The sequence below is a fragment of the Perna viridis genome, chromosome 10 (assembly GCF_037379345.1).
Source record: "Perna viridis isolate PV_CMFRI_1.1 ecotype Kerala chromosome 10, ASM3737934v1, whole genome shotgun sequence".
In the NCBI taxonomy this organism is placed as follows: domain Eukaryota; kingdom Metazoa; phylum Mollusca; class Bivalvia; order Mytilida; family Mytilidae; genus Perna; species Perna viridis.
Window position 1 is genome coordinate 5693208 of NC_142454.1, and position 24203 is coordinate 5717410.

Genomic DNA, 24203 nt, shown 5'->3' on the forward strand with positions numbered 1-24203 from the left:
GGGGCTGAGTTTATTTGGGTAAATCAGTCAATAATTACTTAATCAAGATCATGTTCTGACACCCAATAACAGGTAATGCAATGTTAATTTCAGGTAAAGTGTAGGTATATATGCACATGATTGCAATTTAATTCTTACTGATGTAAGAACAATGCATAGTTCAATTTCCATAAATAGATTTAGTGACATATCCCCAGATTTTGATTAATGCTATCTTATTCAATACCAAACAAATATTTCCCTAAGGCCTGCTCTAATTTTTGTCCAAATTATGAAAATTGTAATTATAATCTTTATTTACTCATAAACATCTTTATTTATGCACAAAACATATGTGAATTATTATTTATAGTTTACATGGTCATTGTTTCTTATAGTTTTTAACCCATGACATAGACCATTTCAATTTGTCCAGCCTACAACCATGTCATCCATCAAGTGCATTAACAAGGCTTGTTAAAAAAATGAAATATTTCATTCAGTACTGTATCAACATTTTTTCTCAATAATTCAACAACAGAAATTTCTCATGGAAATTATTAATTGGTCCTCAGTCAAATCTGATTAAATTTTGGTCTTTCTTTCAAAAATGTCAAAGCTCAAGATGACACTTCTGAACGAAAAAGGAGAGAAATCTTCCCAAGCTCTGATCATTCAAAAAATGAAGCATAAAAAAAAGTTTCTATAAAATAATCATAAAATAACATTATGGGTTTAAATGAAAAATTATAGAATAAGAAGATAAAACCATAATCTGCCAATTTATGTAAATATTTTGACCAATGACACCATTGTTGACTCTTTTACAATCAAAACATTGAGATAATAACTTCATTTTTATGACACAAGTTGGACAAGGTTAGCAGATTTATGCCCCTTGTATAACATGTAAAAACAGAACCAAACAAAAATTTTTATCAATGGAAAAAATCTAATATCATAATTGTCCCAATTTGACATTTCCTCAGGATTTTTTTACAATTGTGTCAATAAAAAAAAATTCAATCTAAATAAAAAAATAAAATAATTTTCCTTATGAAACAAATTGTCTTCAACTTACCAGATAAAAAGTGCCCTTTCTCCTGTCTGCACATGATAAACTCCTTACTCACTTCATTGTTTTCTTATCAGTTTTACATGTCAAATTCATTAATTCCTAATCATAATTGTTACAAACATGTGCAAACACTTGTTTCAAAATCCTTTCAAATGTACAACTTTATGTTGAGGTCAGAGGTGAAAGTGACATAGCAATAGCTTTGTGATCACTTAGACCAAAATAAATAGAATGGAGTTGACCACTCAACACATTGATCCACTGGTGTGTGTCTTATCAGAAGACATTCAACTGAGAAATTTCCTCACATTCACTCCCTAGACAGTTTAATTATTTCCTGAACACTATCATTTTCCAGTAAGAATCTACCTTAATTCCATATTTTGATATTGTATTAATTAAATAGCTGAGATTGTTTACTTGTAAACAAAATATGATATTGCTTCATGTATAGAAAGATCATGTCTCTAATAGTTCCTAGCTATAATGAATAGTAAGGGCATCTTGACACTTGAGGACCAACAGGTAATTCTAACTTAACTTATTGAATTATCATCAAAATTGATTATAAATAACTATTTTAACATTTGAAAAGACAAAATGGTTTAAACAAGACATTATATTACATCAGTAAACTTTGGTGAAGAAAAAAAGCATGACATGGAATTTTTCAGATTTTCTAAAACCCCTCATAGAACCCCTTCTTTATCCAATTACAACAAAGTGGTGTCAATTTTTGTGTGTAAAATTGATTTATTTCTGCCCATTGATTGATGACCAGGTGGAGATCTTATCCAATGGTCAAACAGATCAACATCACATATAAATACAGAATTTTCACAAAAAAGTTAAAAAATAAAAGTTTATTGGCAATGAAAGAAAATTAATTTTGGAAATAATTAAAACATTTCGGTAATTATTACATTTTCAGTGAACATAGCATTCCATATATAAAAGTTTCAAAAAGAAGATACTGAAAGAAAACACAAATTACAAAATTTAAATAATAATAATAAAAAAAATTAAAATTAAAAAAACAGAAAACATAATATCAAAAATTCAAACTTACATGTCATATTTGAATATTTTATCTTACTTTTTTGCTCTTTGTCCATGTCTAAGGACATCATTAAAATAACTATAAATATAGAATGAATAAGATAAAGGAAGAAAGAAAAGAGAGTAGTACATTATGACAGAAAAATTCTGTAGTGTCCAAAATCTTAAGAAAGAGAATCAGAGCTTAAAATGAAAACTACTTGTGAAAAGAAAACAAATCCTTGTTACATTTTCTTATTCAAGCACAGAAATCCCAATATAATGAGAAACACACTAACATGGTTATTTACATACAAAAAAGGGGGAGGGGTGTTATTTTCACTCCTTTATTTGATTTTAACAGTTCTTAGCTTCTCACAATGAACTGTGATAAAAATTTAACCATGATTTGGATATATCTATCAATTTGATAAAGGGCCCATAATTCAATTAGGCCCTCCAAGGGTATATTTATCTCCCAATTAGAAAGTAAATAACAATATGTTAAAATGAGCATGGCCCTTTATTTTATAACATATCATTAAATTGAGATTTGCCAACTTCTCCAAATGTGAGAAAAGTGACCACTGAGGTGAAGGTTACTCAACCTTATGTAATACTAACCAGTAAGATTTAGTATAGCCTTAAAATTTGTTTAATCTCATGTAAGAACAGTGATAATTATAAGATTTCAATTTATAATGTACGCAAGAAATTATATATTAGTGGGTAAAATTGATTGAATAAATATTGAAAACTTGAAAATCATTTTAACATGAATTAGAACTTTTGTTCTCATGGGACAATTTACTCCTCTTAGAAGTATTGCAGCCCTAATGAATTGGAAAATCTTTATCATTGAAGTTAAATGGACAATTACAACACATTTGATGAGATTTTCCACCTATCAATCTTGAAGATAGCTTTCATTTATTTCTTTGATGCAAATAATATTCATGAATCTTTCCCATACAAAAGAGAACATTAAACTTTAGTACTAAGGGATAACCTGCCTAAACGTGAATGACCTTATTACACAAAGACTTGTTGATGTTATGGAATTCATTCCTCTTAAAATAGATGTATTTTAATACAAATGTAGTAAATTTGACCTTTGTTGTTAATGCTGACATTTGAGCCTTACACCAGTTCAGAAATGTCCCTTTACTCCTCAATTATGAAAATACTCCAGCTAAGAAGCCCACAATTTGCTGTTTAATTTTTTTCTTGATAAACCTATTTTTTATGGACAACAATGCCTTCTTTCCTCAATATCTGATCAGTTTAAATAAAGCTGAATAAAAAGTATCCTTAATTGACCATGTATAAACTTTTCACCTTTCGGCATTTTATAGGAGACATCCCCTCTATAATTATCTGAACTTGCAATGAAAAACTGCAACATATATTAGTATATGCTTTGTAACATTGTGATAGTAATTTTGTACTGAAATACTCCTGTATCAATGATAGCAAGATCTACAACATGAGTAATGCACCTTTTATATCTATTTCTAAATATTATCATTACAAAGGATTTGTCCATCATAAAGTCACCGAGGGATATCATTATAAAAGATATCAAATTTGACCAGCTTTAATGCCACCTAGCGATAAGGGATAAAGGTCTAAAACAACTTAAAAATAAAACAGAAACATAAGAATAGCAGCCAAGCTGAGAAAATATATCTTCTCCATAGGATAAGCCTGACTATACAGTCAACACAGTATGGGGATATGATCGACATTAAGGACTGGTTTACAATATAAATAAATAATGCTTTTCTTTGCCACTTAGGCAAACTTATCAAAATAAAGTATAACAGGTGTGAACAACAATATGAACAATGCGGAAAAATTTATCATTTATAACACTAATGACAACTGATACTGCAAAACATTAGCTTTAAACTGTCATATAAGCTATAAAGCTTAGAACCATTTGTTTAATTCAGAAAATTCAATGTTCATCAGAATGATTGAAATACAAGATTAAAAAGGACAAAATATATATGTGCAAACCTCTTATAGCCATTTTATATCTTGAAATTCTTCTCCAGAAACAAACCATCCCAAAAGTTGCAAAAATCTTTTTTTTTCATCTATATTTAACTGCAGTCTTTGTAAAACTAAACACCAATTTTACAATTTTTCAAAAAAAGATAAAATCTCGACTTTTTTTGCTGCAAGCAGAATACAAGACTTCAATCATTGGGGCCAAATGTGGGGTGATTTTGTAAATATCCTTACTTTTCTTCATGCATTTTTTAAAAAAAATTTAACTTTTTTTAACCTCATAAAGATGCATTGTTTATCAAAAGACTCAGAAGTTCTACTTAAATTGAAAGTCAAATTTGATTTTAAAAAAAAATCCCCATTTTGGACCCCAGTTCCAACTACAAGGGATAAATCTTGGATAAAAGTGTAAAGAACTGAACCTAACAGATAAAATCACACACCATGACATAGCAAGGACCCAAAGGGCTTAAAGAACAATAGCATAAAAACATAGTCCAACATTGAAAAACTGTAACAATTCAAACAGATATAAACTTATCTGGAATACAATCTTTTTGAAGTTTGGATTTAAATTGTATTTAGACCAACACAAAAACACTTCCTATGTTCAAACAACAAAAGAATCTGTTACAAGACATGATTGCAATTGACCATTTAATAAGATAGGGGAAGTAACTCTCTAATTTTAGGAAATCTGTTATCTGATATCATTAATTGAGATGAGGAACAATTTAATGAAAGTGACCAATTCTACACTTTATCAAACTATCTTTTTCACTTCTCTGTTTTTTAACAGTCAGTTTGCCCCAATCTATACACTGGCTCAGAATTTAACATTTTAGTAGTAAACATTTCAATACTTGACATGTACCATTTTATTGTACCCTTCAACCTTACAACATGAGGGCATAAAAACTGTTCAGAATAGTTACATTGTAATAGTCTCTGTAATAATTGACCCCTTTTACACTGCTCTGTTTGGACAATACAAATTTTTATTACCTCCCTTATTTTGAGTGTTTAACTTAATATCAAGTAAACATGCAATGAGCATTTAATGTCCTATTATAAAACTTGAAGTAAACTATGTTTACTGCTATTCAACAAGATCAAGTTATTATAGTGGGTACTTAAAATCCTTCACAATAACTAACACCCAAATGTTATGAAACAATAAGATTAACCCACACCTGTCCATTTTCATAACATCCCAAGAAAGGGAATGTGGACAAAATTTTAGCTGTGTCTCTTAAATTAGAGATCACTGTACATTATAAGTGGCTGTTTTGTCAACTATTGTGAAATGGACTGTCCACCCTGGAATGATATCCCAGTATGCAAAAGGAGTTAGACATGCAACAATCGATCACCAATTATGCAGTTTTAGACATTCCAATTAAAGGACACAATGAAGGCCATCTGCACAAGAATAAATTTCATTCATGTGTGTAAAACTGTCGAGTTATAATTTTTTATATTGATTTTTGAAAAAAATGTAAAAAAAAAAGGCTGATGTGGATGACATCAAATTAATTAAAAAAGGAAGCATTCAATAGACTATTTGGATTCAGCAGATTTTAGAAATTTACATGTTTACATAAACAAGCATTAAACCATAAAAATTATTACCATAAATTGAGTAAAGGCTAAGATATAAATTTCCATATAGTTTAAATTTAAGAATGCTCAAAGAATAGTGATTTGGGAATGAAACGTTTTCTTCTATTTACATAGCTGTTCATTTCAGTAAAAAAGTAATCAATAATCATTTGAAGTCTATTTCACCTCACTAGATGTGCAGGTAAAGAGCACACCTGCCCTGAACAGGTGAGAATGATGCATTTCATGCAAACAGACCAATTAGATCAATCTAAGCAGAAAATAGAAAACTTGGCCAAACAGGTGAAAGGGTTGAAATTAGCCAACTAGAAAATGTAAATGATATGAAAATAATCTGTCTAGATTTAATTCAATTGATCCTTGTAAATCTTGCACACATTTTAGTAGCATCACATTCATCTAAGTTGTCAACAATCTTAGTTCATGGATTTGCTTCATAGAATTTCTTAATCTGATCATGTTCCTTTTGCCATTTTATGCGATTTATGGACCTTTTAAAAACAAATTTCACTTCAATCAGACCAACTGAATCAGAACTTTTAATTTTAGCAGGAAATGAGAAAATATAGATAAATTCACATCAATGAATTTGAAAATTGGATACAAATTGTCTTCAGATTAATTTTCAGGGACTGTTAACCATATATTTTAAACATACATGGGAAACTATCCTGTTCAGATGTGAAGACCTTATTTTACGATTATCTGATTTAAATACAGTATAAGTCAATTTCTCAAAACTTTATATGAAATGTAAAACTAATTATCTCCTGAACCAATTTTGTGCCTCCTTATATTTGCAATTTTCCTGCCTGTCAAAACAATCTCCCACCTATAGATTGGAACACAACATATCAACATGCATGTAAAATGACAACTTAGTATCACACTGGGCTCATGAAGAGCACCCTATCTCTAAAGTAAACACAATTGTTCAGTTTAGTACATATACTGTACCAAAACTTTCTAAACAGATTATTATTCATACCAACAATGAGTTTTCATTAAACCCCTTTATTAAACTAAAACATGTAAAAAATGCACTTGTTTCAAATCAAAGATGTTGGATGTACATGAATGTAAAAAAATATTTGGTTTTATTTGATGCTAGATAATTAGTTTAATGACACCTATAGTAAGCATTAACTTTTAATCTCCCTACTTCACACATGCATGAGAATCTGGGTTCACTTCTGAATGAGAATTAACTCACAGTTATCTTTAACATTTACAACTTAATACAGGGGTGATAACTAAAATTGATACAGTTAGCCTATAATCTGTTCTGTCACCCTGATTAATTAGCATTTTTAATTAGGAAACCAGATGCAGTGACCAGATTTGATCAATTACACCATTGGTGCTGATGTGGTTCTCCTGGAAATTAAAGTGCCATCAACTTAATAGGTCATCAGAGATTTAGAATTATTTGAAATTTCAAATTACAAAACTTCTTGAGTGAAGTTTTGAATGGATAATTTACTTTAAAATAGATTTTCAAACATTTCCTCACAAACCCTAAATTTATACTGACAAAAGAAACAATACATACCATATTCACACATATTTAAGTAAATGTGACAAAGGAAGTTGAATTCCCACAAAAGCTAATATCCTGACACCACATAGTGTGGTCACTTCAACAGTTTTTCTCAAAGTGACAATCTCTTTGAAAAGAACCAAGTGTCACTCAAATGTCATCACTATCAAAGCACCCAAAACACATTTATTTCTAGCTGATAATTTAATTACCTGACCCTAACACATTACCTGTATAAGAAACTTTGACCTGAACAAGTCATGTATTACCAATTAGACATTTAGTAGGCAGTAATTTGAGTGCTTATGACAGTCATAGATCTTAGCATTTGAAAAAGTAATGATATGTGTCTTCATGGCTAATTTCACAAATGTTTCACTTTAAAGGGAAATTAAATCCAATGGGTTGTCTGGTTTTCATTGTAAAAAATTATATTTTCCATCTGCATGAACTGACCCATGATACCATGTTTCAGTTCTTTAAAATTCACAATAAAATCCAGGTTTTATATACCTGAACAATGAATAATTCACTGAATTATTTCTTTTTTTGAAACATGTTTATGATTTTGATCACAAGTTTTATGCTTACTTTATATGTTTTTAATGAAAGCCACACTTCTGTAATACTTTTGAAATCAAATTGGACATGGACAATTGAAGATAACATGCACTTGGTCACCAATATCATTTCTACTTAAATTATAATTATTTCTGTATAACTTAAAACCCTTGTATATTTATATGATAACTAAGCCCATTCTGTTTCAAAATTGTTGAAAACCAATACATTTGTAATTGCTGAACTTAGAGGTGTGAAAAAACTTTTCTTTTAAATAAGAAGACATTTTCTACTTTTAACTGAAAGTACAAGCATATTTCAAGGTTCTCAGGTGATGTGAGGTTAAGACCATAAAAATGTCTCTACATGTAAGATATGACCTGCCCTCAGAGATATAAAGGTCAGGGGACTTAACTCATTGTGTAATAACCATGTTCTTTAAGCCATTAAAACTGTCAAGTTATCCAATTTGATCAATCAAGATTTTATTTACTACAATTTTAAAATTGATATATCAGATTTTTAACAGTTATAATGCTCCTTGACATGACATATTTATTTGAATTTAATTTGAAATGAATTGTGAAAAATAGCAGGCAATTTATCATAAGTTAGCATTAGAATTGCTCAGTGCTTGAGAACTGAGTTGAATTATTGATTTAAATTATCATTTGATTATCAAAACTATAATACATTTGGTATTAAATAGATAATTTATCTAGTACCACTACATTTGATATACTGCCAGTAGAAATTGCAGTTTTAACATTTGAGTGCATTGTTCAAGAAACATGTTAATGCTACAGTGGTATTGTTTTCTGCAGAACATTTAAATGAGGTCTAGTTACAACCATAAAAAGGTTATCAGAATTAAAAAAAAATATATAAAATTTTAAGTATCCGAGTTATTATAAAATCTTTAAAAATAATTTTTTACAAAAGATAAATCTTAAAATCAATATCATGTCAACTATAAAATACAAATTCCACCTGCTTCTTCCTATTATATATTAATTAGATATTTTATATGAAATCAGATATTTCCATAATCAATACTATCTTGAAGAAATATTTTCTATCAATTTTTGACAGTTTCCTTTTTGTTTTAAAATGATCTTTTTTCTTTTAAATATAAAGTTTACACAGAAATATTTCACATATAAACATTCTGATAAATGATGAAAAAAAAATTTACTTACAAGCTAGTCTTTGATGCATAGTAGACTGATGGCATAACTTGAACTGCATAAGGACTGTCAAACAACCACACAAGGGACAAAAGTCACAATCAATGTTATTAAGTCACAGATTTATAACAATGTCCTGAATATTTCACTATTTGTAAGTGTTAATACACAAGTCCTTTGAAGTTAAGTCACTTGGATGCAATCCAGTATTATCAATGATATGGATTGAACACTAGGATGCTTTTTGAAGATTACATCCTTGAGTTAAAGTCTATCTATATAAATGGTCCTTGGCTTGGGCTGTGATGAAAAATTGACCAAGCAAAAGTCACTATTACTTTACTATGAATGGCTTGTTTTCACAACATTCAACTTTCACTATGAAGAATTATTATGACTGGTTGGTAAGAGCTCAGAATTAAAATGCTGTAAAAACATAACTATCTGGCTTCTTTTGTGTGATTGGATCATGTGACATCAAAAATCATCAAGGTGTGAAATGTAAACATAGAAGTGTGGTGAAAATTACTCATCTGTGACCATCAGTTTGAAATTTTAGTGAAGATATGAAATACTGGCTTCTGATTGGTTATTTAAAAATTGAATGACAGTTGGAAGCATTATCATTGAAATAAAAATACTTATTTTTTAAAATTTGATATTATCAAAATAAATGAAACTAAGAACCTCTTAAAAGTTAAAAAAGTTAAATCAATTTATTTTACAGGTTTTATTCATTCAAATGATAAATATATAGAAAAAATGGGTTGTGGTGAGATCAAATCATTAAGCTTACAACAATGAATGAATAAATGTTTTAGCATACAAAGCAGCAATTTTTCACATTAATTGGTTCCTTCCCTTAACCTTCTGGGCTGAATTTGCTTTTTGGAAGTTTATTTCAAAAGAATATGTTTCCAAAGTATGAATTTAGGAAAAACATATCTTCGACTTATCATATTAGATACTGAAGTTAAATTACTAAAATAAATATATGTTTAAGCTTTAGTTAGTTTAAATTATCTTTATTTAAAATCTTGAAGATTATAAAAAATGCAAAAAATTGACAAATTAAGGAAGTATCCCAAATCTCTGTCTAGACCAACATAACAGTTTTTGGTAATTATTTTATGATGGGCACACTTCATTGATTGCCATAAAATCAATTAATTACAGGTGTACAGAGTTCAAACAGAAATGTGACAATAGATAGTTATGGTGTAAGGGAGGGTGGCACAAGCCCTAGCTAGACTTGAGCTGTGTGTGTGGCTTCTTTATTATTGTTATGAAAACTGCTTTAAAATAATAAGGGCAATACAGTCAGAGAATTTGGTGTAAAATGACAAAAATGATTTTATATTGTTATATGCAGTCATGTTAAGTTTAGTGTTAGAAAACGAACTGATATTTTATTCCCTACTGATTTATGCTAAATTCACTATGATCATGCACCATGTATAGCATATTAAAAGCTTTATAAAAATATCCTTTCATATATGTGAATTTATTTTGAACATTGCTTTCATTTGGAGGTGTGTCCTGATCAAGGTGGGAGATGTAGATAAATGTAATAAGCCCAGACTAGTCTGATAAAGGATTATATATAAAGAAGCCAAATATGCAATATCTGTTGATTTTGTTTGAAACTCAGGTAAATTTGACAATCAAATAAAAAACCATTGAAAAGTTGTTAAAGGAGACAAAATCAATCCTTTATATTAAGGATAGTCTCAAAAAGTATATAAATGTGGACCAACACAGGTGTTGTGGTACTTTCTTAATGTTGGGGATCAGGTATCCTGCACTTACCATTTCTGGAATATTTTTTTTTTTTTAGGTTTTATGATAATTAAGGGAGGTGTAAATCATCTATAGCCTGCTTAATCATACTTTAGGTATAGAGATAAAAGTAATACTTAGGTTAATTGATGAAATTAAATCATTTGTATACAAAATCTGAGAAAATTCACTATTCATAATCCAATTTTGACAAATTAGGAAAGTATCCCAAATCTCTGTCTAGACCAATATTACAGTTTTTTGCAATTATTTCAAGATGGGCACACTTCATTGATTGATATAAAAACAATTTATTACAGGTGTACAGAGATCAAAGAAGAAAAGTCACAAAAGATACCTCAGGTGTAAGGGAGGGTGCCACAAGCCCAGGCTAGACTGTGTGTGGCTTCTTGATTATTGTTATCAAAACTACTTAAAACTACTTAGCTGGGCAATACACAGTTTGAGCAAAAGGTGTCATATGTTGGTCACCAAGTCTTTTTCTGTATTATAAATCATGATCATAGATACCCACATAATTGCAATCACTGAATTAAATAAAACTGAGCAAACATAAATATATTTAAGTCAATGACAAGGGTTCTCAACTGCATGCATTTCCTTAATAAATATTAGCAGAGGCGAAATTTCACCAATTGATGAGGATTACAGAAAAATACATTCAAAAGAAACCCAATTCATGCTGAAGTCAATCTCAAACTTAGTTTAGTTTTCACACCTCCAGTTATGGCATCCTCTTAGTCTGAGCATCTCATATTTGCTTGAATTATTTACATGAAACAAAATATCCATTTATCCTGAGACACCTTATTTGACCAAAATATTTATGAGACACCTAGCCTTTGACTTCACAAACAGAAAACTTAATTTGTGTTTGACCAAAATATTTATTTGACACCAAACCTCTTTTCCTCTCATCCAAAATCCTCTTATTTGACTAAAATATTAGAAGGACATTGAAACTACCACAAACCAAATACATTTAATTGTGCCTACTTCCTCTCATAAGCAAGGTGTAAAAACTATAAATCTTTTTTCCTTTAGACAGATAGAAGGAAAAGAAGTTCCACCATCTGAAAGAGATTATCCTAAGATTAGTAGTAAAATCTTAAAACAATCAGATCTGGTTTTATCAGAACAATTTAAAGTTTACTCCAGAATCTGATATGGAATAATTCCTAAAGAAAACAAAAGATAGTAAGCTGATATGAAATATATCTCCTGACCATTTTTTGTCAAAAGACTTGAGGTACTTGGAAAGCAGCTAACAACCAGTGCATGTTAGAAAATTTTTGACAAATTGGGCAAAAATGAGAAAATGATACCTTGGAAGCCTCCTCTTGTTCAAATTTTTGGAATGCAACCCTCCTTTTTAATGAATTTCTGAAATTACTCCTGACATCTACTTTCAAACCATACACTAAATAATAAGCATTTTGACAATATTTTTTTTTTATACATATATCAAATTGAATGCAGAAGATGAATAAAGAAAACTTTTATTTAACAAATTAACTATCAGTTTTCAGACATGATTTAAACATTTAAACCTAGGTCAAAAACAGACATTATCATCAGAAAAAAAACCACTTCAGACTGACTGACCCTCTGCACACAGCAGGACAGATACCATGGCCTTTAACTTTAGTCATGAAGCTCAGCTCATCTTGAAAATCTCTAAATTGGACTGTTGTATCAAACCAAACAAGATTAAAACCATTCTTCCTATGAATATGTTATAATGAAAACAGGATGGAAAATAAAATGAAGTTTCTACTAAATTTATAGGACAAAATAACTTCTATCATTCATTCTCTGATTCATTTTATTCACTTATTTAACTGAACTGAAAAAGATGGGAGGATTTTCATTAAAGTCCTTTTTGGTAAAAGTTTAGAAATATCTAAATCCTCTCCAACTTCATGTAAATTAGATGAGATAACAGATTAAAAAATGTCTTATATCTCTTAAGACTGTCTTGGTTTTCAAATGCTGAGATGTTGGTTAAGACTGACCAGGGTCAACACTCCCTTATTATTACAGTCCAGCTGATGTAGCAGGCCAAAATTTAAATACAGCAGGACATTTTAATAGTTACAAATTTATTCTTGATTTTTTTTATTCCAACTGCCAGGACATGCTGGTGATCATTGAAAAATTTATAAATTTATAATTCACCCAAATACATTTTAGACATATAATGATATAAATTAGAACAGGACATCATATTTCCATTTCTGAAATAATTACCATGTTTTTACTTTTGCAAAACATTTTTTTAGAGTAGGCTGCAATCATAATAATTCTATCTCATGTCTGTTTATCACACTAACAGAGACAACAGAGTTGAATATAGGGGAGCAGCTTCTTAATTGATTGTGAAAGTAGATAAACGTAGGTAGTTACATCAACTAATACAGGATATTTTTTTCTTCCATCTCACTAAAAAAATTAAAAAGGTACTGTGGTCTCAACCAAACAAATAACAACCAGATACAAGTCAATTCAAATGCTACATGCAGGCATTGCAAAATTTTTTGATACCATGTCTCATATGGTTAATACAAGACACCTAAATAAAGGGCATGCAATGTGTATTGGTCTATAGAAATGGCAGATCCATGGTGGTTCCTGGGATTGGACTCCTTTTTCTTGTAAATTTAATTCATTCTGTGCAAAATTTTGACAAAATTATAGCCTTTAAAATCTCGGGTCCGACCCTGCTGTTCTACAAGTGACAGTCATATATTTTTTTTAAATAAATTTTCATTACAAACAGATATTTTTTTATTTTAAAACCAGTCAAATATATGCTTTAGTAATATGCTCTACTAATTATCATTTTTGAACATATGTTATGATTACAACAATTACTCAGTATGTTGTTGTGGTCCCAATATTTTAACATTTGAAGCCATTTTTGAAATAAAACTTGAAGCCACAAACATCAACTCAATGCTTCAATTATAGGCACACTCCACAAATTGTTATTAAAACTATTTCTCTCAAATTGAAGCCATGGCTAGACTTATGTTTCAGTAAAAGGCACACTTCATAAATTGCTATCTAAACTGTGATAGACAGGGACACATTTCTATAGAATGGTTTAATGAGCTTTAATTACAGGTGGTTAAAGATCAAAGGGACTATCACCTGTGCAGCAAGGTAAGGTCTTCCAAGCTCTGCCTAGACAGAGATTTCACAAACCTTAATCCAGGAAATAGAAAAATAACACTTCCTTAATGAATTGACCAAACTATCACCTTCCAGATTGTTTACATTTTCATGTAATTTCCTTCTTTCACCTCATGATTGCCTTAATTTTATCTCTCAAATACTAATTGGTAATAATGGGATTTCAAATATAGGGGTACATTTAATGTTAAAAAGTCCAATCATTTTTTTAAACATACACTTCTTGTTGATATAATTTTTTTTGCATATACCAAGTTACTTTTACCACTTTAAAAGATCAAAGCTTAGGAAATAAATTTCTCAGGATAAAAAGATACCAGCCTAGAAATGTGTATTTCCTTAATCCCCATGTTAACAACTTTCAATAGCAGCTTAAGATCAAAGAAAGTCAGAAAACAAGATTGTGAAGCTGCTTGTCTTCACACCTATGGTGATATTGTACCTGTAGAGGAACATCAAAGGGAATCAAAAGATAAAAACAAGTTTCCCTGATAAAGTCATGATCAAGATTTGCCTTCAGGTGATACCAGATAATCAGTTCATTATAACACTATAATTACAGAATCTGATAAAAAGTTTGTTCCATGGACATTTTACCCCCTCTCCCTCCAAAGAAATAAAAAAAGGAAAGTTGACCACTATAATATTTTTCAAAAATTCTACCATACTATCCTTTCTGGCCAAAAATGTCTGAGCAGTTGACAGTTCTCTCAGTATCTTTCTGTTTTTTTTTCTACCTCTGACCACAGAAACATAACTCATGCTTTAACTGTTCAAAGGTTTGTAACACTGACACACAATGGCAAAAAAAAAGAGTAAAGTTTACTAACTGAAAGTACATTGGAAACTTTAAGGAAACAATTGCAAATGCTTGTAACTGGTAGGTCCCAAGAGTCCATAGGTATTCTATGGTCCCAGGAGTCCATAGGTATTCTATGGTCCAAGGAGTCCACAAGTATTCTATGTTCCCAAGAGTCCATAGGTATTCTATGGTCCCAGGAGTCCACAGGTATTCTATGGTCCTAGGAGTCCATAGGTGTTCTATGGTCCTCTGAAGGAACAAGAAGCACAGAAAGAAATGTTATGATAGCATTATGGGGTTCAAATTCTGAATATTTTAGATATAATAAATAGAAGACAATACTTTGTCAATATCTACACTTTAATTTAATTATCAAAGTGTATCAAACTCTTTCCTATACTTTATTGCATGCTAGAGTTGCATCGAGCCCATAAGTCGTGGACCACTTTTAAGACGGTAGCTAGGCAAGTAAAATTATTGGTTAGGGTAATAATTACACTGTTTAAGGAATGCAATAAACTTAAATATTCCCTAATGGCAAAGCCATAAAACTTTTGAACATCAAAAGACATAATTCCACAGGACAAAGAACCAAATAATTACCTGCAATTTAAAGGTGTGATTTTTTAAGCCCCTCTAAACTAAGGTAATTCAGGAGGGACCATAAAAGGTCATTAAAATCCTAAATATTTATACACAAGTTGCTGAATTTGGTGTAATAAAAATGTAAGGCATCAAAGACATTATTACATGGTAGTAAATCCTTAATTTTATTACAACTTGATAACATCAAAAGAAATACTTGAACAGGTAAATTAACTGGTTCATCTACCTGAGCCATGTAATATCTGTTACTTAAAGGTGTTTCTACATCTGTTGTTTTTGAAACAATTTAAACTTAACACTTAAGAAACTTTTCACCCATGGATTTTCTATTATGAAATAAAAAATTATTGCCTTTTGGACAAAATGGAAAATCTGTCACTTTCTAATTCTTTAAGTCTGATAGCACTTCAGTTCTGACACAGATCTAAAATTTATTGAAAATTCTACAGATTTTAACCAATATGTCAGGAAAAGTTTTTGGCTTAGAAATTGATATACAGGGACTTGAGAGGTCTGGTTTCTACAGGTTGTCAGTTTATCAAGGGTTCAGCTTAAACAGGTTTAGACATAAAATCTAAAATTTGAACCTTATATGTATTTGTATTATTCTTTTGTTTATCTGATCCACATAAAATTTGTAATTTTTCATGATGTAGATCTATCATTACATGAATAGGTCAATTCTTTTTGTATAAGGCCACTAATTGAGAAGCTAGGGAATATTTAACAAGCATGAAATTCATTTCAAGTGACCAGTCTTGTGACCACTTGTACATGTAATCGAAGGCACGTGGGTAAAATTTTGTCCTCATCCAAAAATCAGTTTTTATTATTTCAAATTTGTTCATTTCACTGAAGAAATAAATTACCCATCAAAAAACCTTTTCAAACTATCACATAAAACAACTTAACAAAGAAATGCAAAAAAACATGGGATGTGTCAAGCTCTCCCACCTGCCCCCTCTTGATAACACTTAAAATAAAGTATCCTTTTACAGAACAATACATTTATTTTTTCAACCTTATATAGCTATGAATGAACAACTAGTGATTTTATGCCTATCAAAGCAATGTTTTGAAACAGTTTCTGCTCCAAAACTGCAAACAATGCAGAATCCAATTACAGGCCTCAAGATCTAAAATGCAAAGCATGCACACCTTTACCAAAATAATAGGTTTTGTTCTAGTCAAAAAAAAGAAAAACAACATTAGATTATTGACGGACTAGATCTACCCACTCCCCTATGTTACCCTAAATATAGATTAAATTCTTAATGCTGTCAAGAGAAGCAAAGTGGCACCAACTACATAAATGCAAAATAGAATGTAACATTATAAAGTAAGAACAAAGAAGTCAGCATTGTGTAAACATGGTGAAGTTTAAATTGTTATAAATGTGAATGTACAGTTGTCATTAACTGAAGTCGGATGAGAAGTCAGGTCTAATTTGTTATCAGGGAACAAAGGTGAGATTCAGCCATATGGAAAATCATCATTATCTTTGTCTAGAAGTCCAATAAATTAGTTTGATAAACAGGTGCTTGTTTTTGTTGTATTAGAGTTGCTGAACCCACTCCCATAATAGATAGAAACAGTTATAAACTCGTAGCAGAACCATGTACATAACCGGCTATCTTGATGAACAAGGAAAAGTGATGCTCCCTGCCTATAACACTGAAAAAATGGGGTTTGCAAACTAATTTGTAGAAGGATTGTCTTTACAAAATTTGAGTCTTGGAGAACAGATGTCGCCCCCATATATATAATACATGTACAACATACTCAATAACCTCTTTAGAATATTAAAATGTCAGATAGTACAGGAAAATAGACTGTAAGTAATTAGAGCACAAACATTACATCATTATTGCAACTTTTTACAGTAATAAATTACAGTGACTATATCTTAACATAAATTTATCCACAGCTGTATTTCAGATTCAAACATAATTAACAAATGACACACATTAATTTCAATGAAATTGGTTAACATCTATAACAACATCATGGAAATCCAGGAATAATTTATAACAACAAAATACTCGACTCTGTGGAAATATGTTGAAAATACTTTTCTAAAACCAAAGTACATTCCACTCATTACAGCCTTCAGTGGGGAATTATAAAAGTGCGAAAACTAGAAAAAAATTAATTTGCTCAGGCATTTTTCAATAGTAGCACACATGTCATATATGAATAAAAAAAAAATAACCTTAGATATAAAATAATGTCACATTATATCCTGGTAATCTGTTTCTTCAATTAAAAGTTGGTAGAATTCCATATTGTGACAAATTTTAATTGTCACCTGAATACGACCTCAATCTGAGTCAAAATTACTTGCTTTTTATTCATTCAATGACCCATCTTGAAACACAACAATCAAAGGTACTACCGGTATATATAGAAAGTTAGCTTTGATAACAAACAGATGTAAAGACATTAATGTAATGAAAGCCCAACAACCCACATGAGCCAATACTAATTATGTCAAATCTTTACCTTTTAGTCTATACTGCTGTGATAAAATCCGTTGATCAATCATAATGGCTGTTAGTATGATATGTGAATTTGTAAGAAAATTGCTCATACAATTTCTCGGACAATTTATACTTATAATAAGAGGAAGTTTTGTATTTTGCGTAACTCTAAAATGTCAACAGGACCAATTATGGCTGTTGGAGACAATAAAATGCATAACTTATCTTAATTGTAATATGGTCTCATCATCAGAATGAAAATGTCAAAATTTTGCACTGCATTTTTTTTTTTTGAGATATCATGTAAAATCAAAAGTTTAATTGTTTAATAATTTACAAAACTTGAAAGACAATCAATATGCCATGTTTGTACAAGAACATAAATATGTTGAACTATTTCTTTTTTATTTCTTTTCATACAATGTAAAATTCAGAAAGTAAATGTAAAAATACATTAAAATGTCATGTATGACTGTAAAAATTGAGAATTCTGGTTCCAGGTAGATTAAATAGGATTATCACACAAATGGTCTGAAGTCATAAATTCATTGTTTCTATTCAAGGGACATAACTCGTCTTATCCTCTGGCATTATTTTGAATTTTGTTGTATGTGTAATTGTAATGAAAAACTTGTTACAAATTTATTTTATTTCAAGTGATAGTTTCAGTAAATGATAAATTTTCAAAGCATTTTTTAAATATTTGTAAATACTTTTTCTAATAATAAAGCTCTTTATTAGTATTTCTTCTGTTTTCCAAATAAAACCAAATATCACTTCAGAAACAATATTAAGATGAGAAGACACATTCACTTTACACTTTTAAATTTTTCCCCTGTAAATTTACATAAGAAGTAAACACATTCTCCTGAAATTTACCAACACAAAAACTGCTAGACTTATTATCAAAACTGTTACAAGCAAACCAATTATAACAAGATTCCGTCAGTTTTTACCTTTTACTATTGAAAAGATATAATAGACCTTCGATGAACAACAAGACAATTATGTTGCCTATTTCAAAATGATATATTTCTATAATTGGTCATGCTGTTAGGAAAATAATGGAGTTTCAAAAGCATTCTTTCAGTGAATGTGTTTTATTTCAGAATCTATATGATTGCTCCTAGGGTGAAAATTAGTTAAAATGACCCTGTAAATCTTAACTATCAGTCCATTATCAAATCATAGCAAAGAGAAGAAACTGTTGCTTTAACACATAGATCTTAACAAGTATGGATTTTTTTTTATCAAAGATGTCCCATAGATTTACACAATGACTTATTCCTAATTTTTACATGCATGGCTTGAATATTGAGAAATAAATGGCAAAGTACCAGTACTTTAAGTTCAAGCAGTGTCATTTAAGATATACACATTCCCATGTCAGGAATATCTAGCCATTGGTAATCTTGCAGTGATTCTGAATTTTGATTTTTTTTTATACACTTAGGATCTATTTTGAGGAGCCAGTTGAAGGCAGATTACAGGTGTGGGTCTTACCATTCTGTAAAGATTCATAGATGTTTGGTAGGATTGTTGTCTCTTTGACACAACAAAATAACACTTTCTGCTATACTTAAAATATTAACAAGAACTTGAAAAAACTAAGAAATTATAACAGCAAATTGATAAAAGATATAAGAATTAAAGGTCTGTCAATGATATTTCTTCTGTACAATAAAACATTTCTAAAAGGATTTTGATTTCGCTTTGCTTCGAGGGATGAAAGTATTTATAATCAATTAATGACTTTGTTGTGAATGCACTGCGATGTCTCAACTGACCAAAATATACAACGTTTCCCAGGGCACTTGCTCTATAACAATATTAAAAGTTCAAACAATCACTTCTGAATACTGGTAGACTTGCTACAAGAATATATGAAAAAGTGTATTGATTGCATGTATCCCTCTGATAGCAAATCTACTAATTATTATGGCAGAGTTCACAGCAATTACCAGTAGTAGTGGCTTTATCAACGAGGTTAATTACATAGATTTCCTGTGTCATATATATAATGAAGATCGAAGGACTTTTAGCAAGTCAAACTTCTAAATTATGTATGCCATTTCCAATATTATTTTGAGCGATTCATGTTACAGACACTATACATATACAGAATGTCCATATTACTAGTAATATCTTGTATATACTTCCTATAAATACTGAAACAATGCTCCGATTTTTTTTCTGCTTATGCTACTAGTGTGTATAATCTACTTTATCATAAACAAATTACAAAAAGTTCAAACTTATAGTTAATTGGTATGAAGTTATCCTAGAGTTTACAAAGAAAGTTATGGAAATCAAAGAGCTAATTTTTGATAAGCTTCATTTTACTTCATCAATTTGACATGAACTTGACAATGTTAATACATTCAAAATATAAATAAGCAGTTGGCCTTGTTCTGCAAAACTTTGAAGATTTTACATCAAAGAGAACATCACTTACAGATTATCAGGAACAGTGGGAAACTGGTGTTTAATGAAGGCCTCCAGCTTCATAGCCATTTAATGGGTAGTCATAAGACTAAATGTATCATAATCATCATGATTTATAAAGAAATCAAGTGAAATCATGTTTTCCAACATACTATTATTTGTAAAATTACTTTCAGCAATCCAGTTTAGAAGATTATTTTTTCTGTATAGTATGTCCAAAACACAGGCCTAAATGGGACTTGCATTTATACGGCTTACATCTACCCTTTCCCCTGTTAGTATTTCTTCCATTTTTGTCTCAAGATATTTTTCAACTAACTATTGTTAGTACCATAGCAGGTTAAGTCTGGGATTTAACTTTTATAACAATGGGTCACTTCACACAAAAATCAGATTCATAACTAAATATCAACTTTTTGTGTTTTATTTTGCAATGAATAGAAAGTTTTATCAGTAAAAGAATTAAGGAATGAGCAATCTGTTCAAATCAACTCTGTAGAAATAAAGTTAATGAGAATGGGATTCTTTCCTACCTAAGTTGCCAATAAACCATCAGTAAATATGCCAGCACTTACTTGCTAACCCATTTGTCAGATTTTGGAAGTTTATATTTAAATTATTTTTCATATTGTAAGATGTCCAACTGAAGACCTTACAACTTAATTAAAAACTAGACAATTGAATTTAACTCAATACAGAAATAAAATGAACAGTCTTGGACACTAAAATAGCACATGATATTCATCTTCAATCTATTATTATGACAAACCTAATCAACACACAGTATAAAATTTTACAGCTTTTCCCTCTGAATAGATTTAATTGGCCAAATTGGCATATTATGAACTTTAATTAGTACCTCTAATTCTCAAAATAGCCTAACAACATCTGTGACACAAGAACCACAAGCTATCTGCCCTTCCTATGGATTAAATCTAGAGTTCTAGACATCAAGAAATTAGAAGGATCCCAACTGAAAAAAAAAACACTCTTATATCATGTTCATAAAATGAAATTCATGTGTACACAACACCAAAAAATGCCTTTTTCTTGTAAATGTTAGTTTTCCTGATACATTTGTATTCTTTTGTATATTGTGCCACTCTTTGCCCAGAAATAATTCACCTTGATTATTAAATGGCAAAGTTGAAAAAAAAATGGACAGTGGTGCCACTTGGTTTATAATAGATTTTTCCTTTTGCCATTACTTAGGTAAAATGTTTTGCTTTTTGTCAAAGGTAGACTTATTTAAAAATATGTCCAAAAAAGTATCAAAAAGGTATATACAGTCTTGAAATTACTTATTAACCAGGGCTAATTTAAGTGATTCCAGGCTCTACTCCTTATATCATTACTTCAATTTAATGTACACACTAAAGTACTGTCTTGGTTTGAATTTACTAGGATATATGGTCTGTTTTTAAACAAAAATGAAGAAAGTAATTGATGAACAGAAATAAGAAAACAAGCTTATTGCACTTTTTACATGGAAGTCATGTGACTTCTGAGCTTTTAAAACCATCTGATGTCAATCAAAAGAACTTCCCGGTTAATAACCGCCTGAAATTATTTCCACCACAAAAAAAATCTGGCGGATGAACTTCAAAATGTATCAAATTGATTATTTTGTATAAATACATTGCCCGTTTTTACATTATACAATTACATTTTACATGATTGATTGTCAAAGGAAGAAAGAAATTGTCAATTAAATACATATATGAAAGTTTGAACTATATTTCATCAATGCCTTTAATATCCATATATGGATTCCACGTGATTGGCTACGTTTAAAACTATAAATAGGTAGTTAAGATTACACACTGAGAAACAAATCAAAAAACGAAATGAAACGAAAAAAAAAAAAAAAACGAAATTTAAATTGAAACTCTGAATCATCAGTATTGTGTGCCATGGATGTGTAGTTGTAAATAATTAATCTTCTTGGAAATACAGAAAGAACAAATTACCATAAGCGGATTATCAAGTTTTTCAAAATACCTATATTAAATATCTCACGACTTCCGAGGTTTCAACGCCATCAGCGCTTTGATTTTTAATCTAATCTCACAACAGAAACTTTGGAAGACTATGTTCTCACATAGCATTCTTGGAACTATCTGTGTGAGACCCAAAAGTGTAAATCCCTTCACTAATGTTTACAAAATTTTTATATTTTATAGCTTTTAACATCAGGCTTTTGAAGCAAAGAAAACATAACTGAGTAAGCAAACTACAGTTATAAATCAAGCTTTTAAATTTTATCACATTCAACTTAAGAAATCAAATTCTCAAATTGCCATTATTTATTTGAACATTTTTCGTTTGATTTTCACAAAATATTTGAAATGAGCAACAGATGATGTTTTTGATATCTAAAACAAAGAACTGTTCAAAATACTTAAAATGATAAAATCATAAATCTGTATTTGTTTTTGAGTTTTAATAGTCCCTTCTTCACAGAGAAACAAAATAAAAAATTTTGCAATTCAAATTTTTATTGATAGAAGTAGGACAATATTTAATTATCAATTTTCCTATCAAATTTATGATCCACAGTTGGATAAATTACCTGTTTTTACACAATAGAGGACAATACGATGACCCAGACACCTGAGTAGACAATTTGATGCTATACTGATACTATTCAATCAAGCCTATCTCAAAACTCCTCCCAGAACTATTGAAAAATTCTAACTTGAAATTCTATGAGCTAATTCAAATTTTTCACACCTTAAAGGAGAAAAAGTTAATGTCAGTTGATTTCTTTGGTTAATCATTGGGAAAAAATTAAAACACCAAAAGATCAGACTTTATAAAAAATCTTCCTTGTAACTATATTAATCTCAAATTTGTTCACATCATGACAGCCAACAAGAAGCTAGAAGAAAGAAGTATAGACTTCCTATTCATGACTTTTCTGAATGCTTGCAGACAGAGATTTTATTTTAATTTGAAAATATTTGGCAAGTGAATTTAAGTGTACTTTTCCAGAAAGTTTTGAAACCACCTTTTCACTCCAATTTATGTCCCTTCATCAACTTTAAGCCCCCTGCCACTCTTCAGTGAGCTATTTTATGATTATCATCAAGTGTTATGCTTTGCTTGTTGACATTCAGTTAAAGTGTAATACAAGAAAATATTACAAATCCCCTTTGGGTTAAATTTTAAGTTCTTCAAAGATGTAGCATATTTGTAAGTCAAAAACCTTTTGAACTTGTACAGGTGCCTGACTTCTAAATCTATGCCATAACAGAGCACTATGTTTGCACCTGCCAGCCATCTATTACATTTTATCACTTTCTTCTGGACCAATAAATTTTACCTTTTTCCTTCCCTTTCTCTGTCTCTTTTTTAAGGTCCATCATCTTTTTTTCTTTTCCTGTCTTAATTCTGATTTCTATTGGAAACAAATCTTTGTATCTTTAATTAAAGAAATCAAATTACCAGTACTCAAACAAAATCATAGGTAAATTAAGATTGCAGTTATTGTTTAAACCGTATCATCATCTAATCTAGTATTTTTTTTTCATATTTATTTTATTTACAACTACTGCTTTGAAAGTTAAATTAACACTGTAAACACTATGTCACACTGACCATGATTTGCAGTTAGCGGTGCCTTCATGGGTATTATATATATCTATATATATATATAATAAGGACACTTACCCTACCGTTACACCTGGTCTATGCTCCCAGAGTCCGAGTTGTTTGTTTACTTTTGTTACTTTGTATGTATTATTTCAGTAATTTTAAGTTCTTTGTTGTGTTTGCTATGTCTGGTCTTTGTCCCTGGATTACATTCTTTTAATTTCCGATAGAATCTTTTTCCCTTGATAAAGAATAAAAA

General features: G+C 30.0%; 1 protein-coding gene across 4 annotated transcripts in view; it reads right to left on the bottom strand.

The window, feature by feature from the left end:
* Positions 1–23871, bottom strand: part of LOC148604277 (uncharacterized) — a 32569-nt gene extending 8698 nt beyond the window's left edge. Inside the window, exon 1 of one of the 4 annotated variants that reach the window (XM_088549944.1) lies at positions 23676–23871. In XM_088549944.1, coding sequence (XP_088406070.1) covers positions 23676–23718 — 43 coding nt within the window. In that variant the 5' untranslated portion in view covers positions 23719–23871. Of the gene's footprint in view, positions 1–1060; positions 1417–9034; positions 9473–17927; positions 18017–23675 lie in introns of those variants that run through there. The other 3 variants (XM_088549942.1, XM_088549943.1, XM_088549945.1) reach the window with 3 other exon arrangements.
* Between the last annotated feature and the right edge of the window lie 332 nt (positions 23872–24203).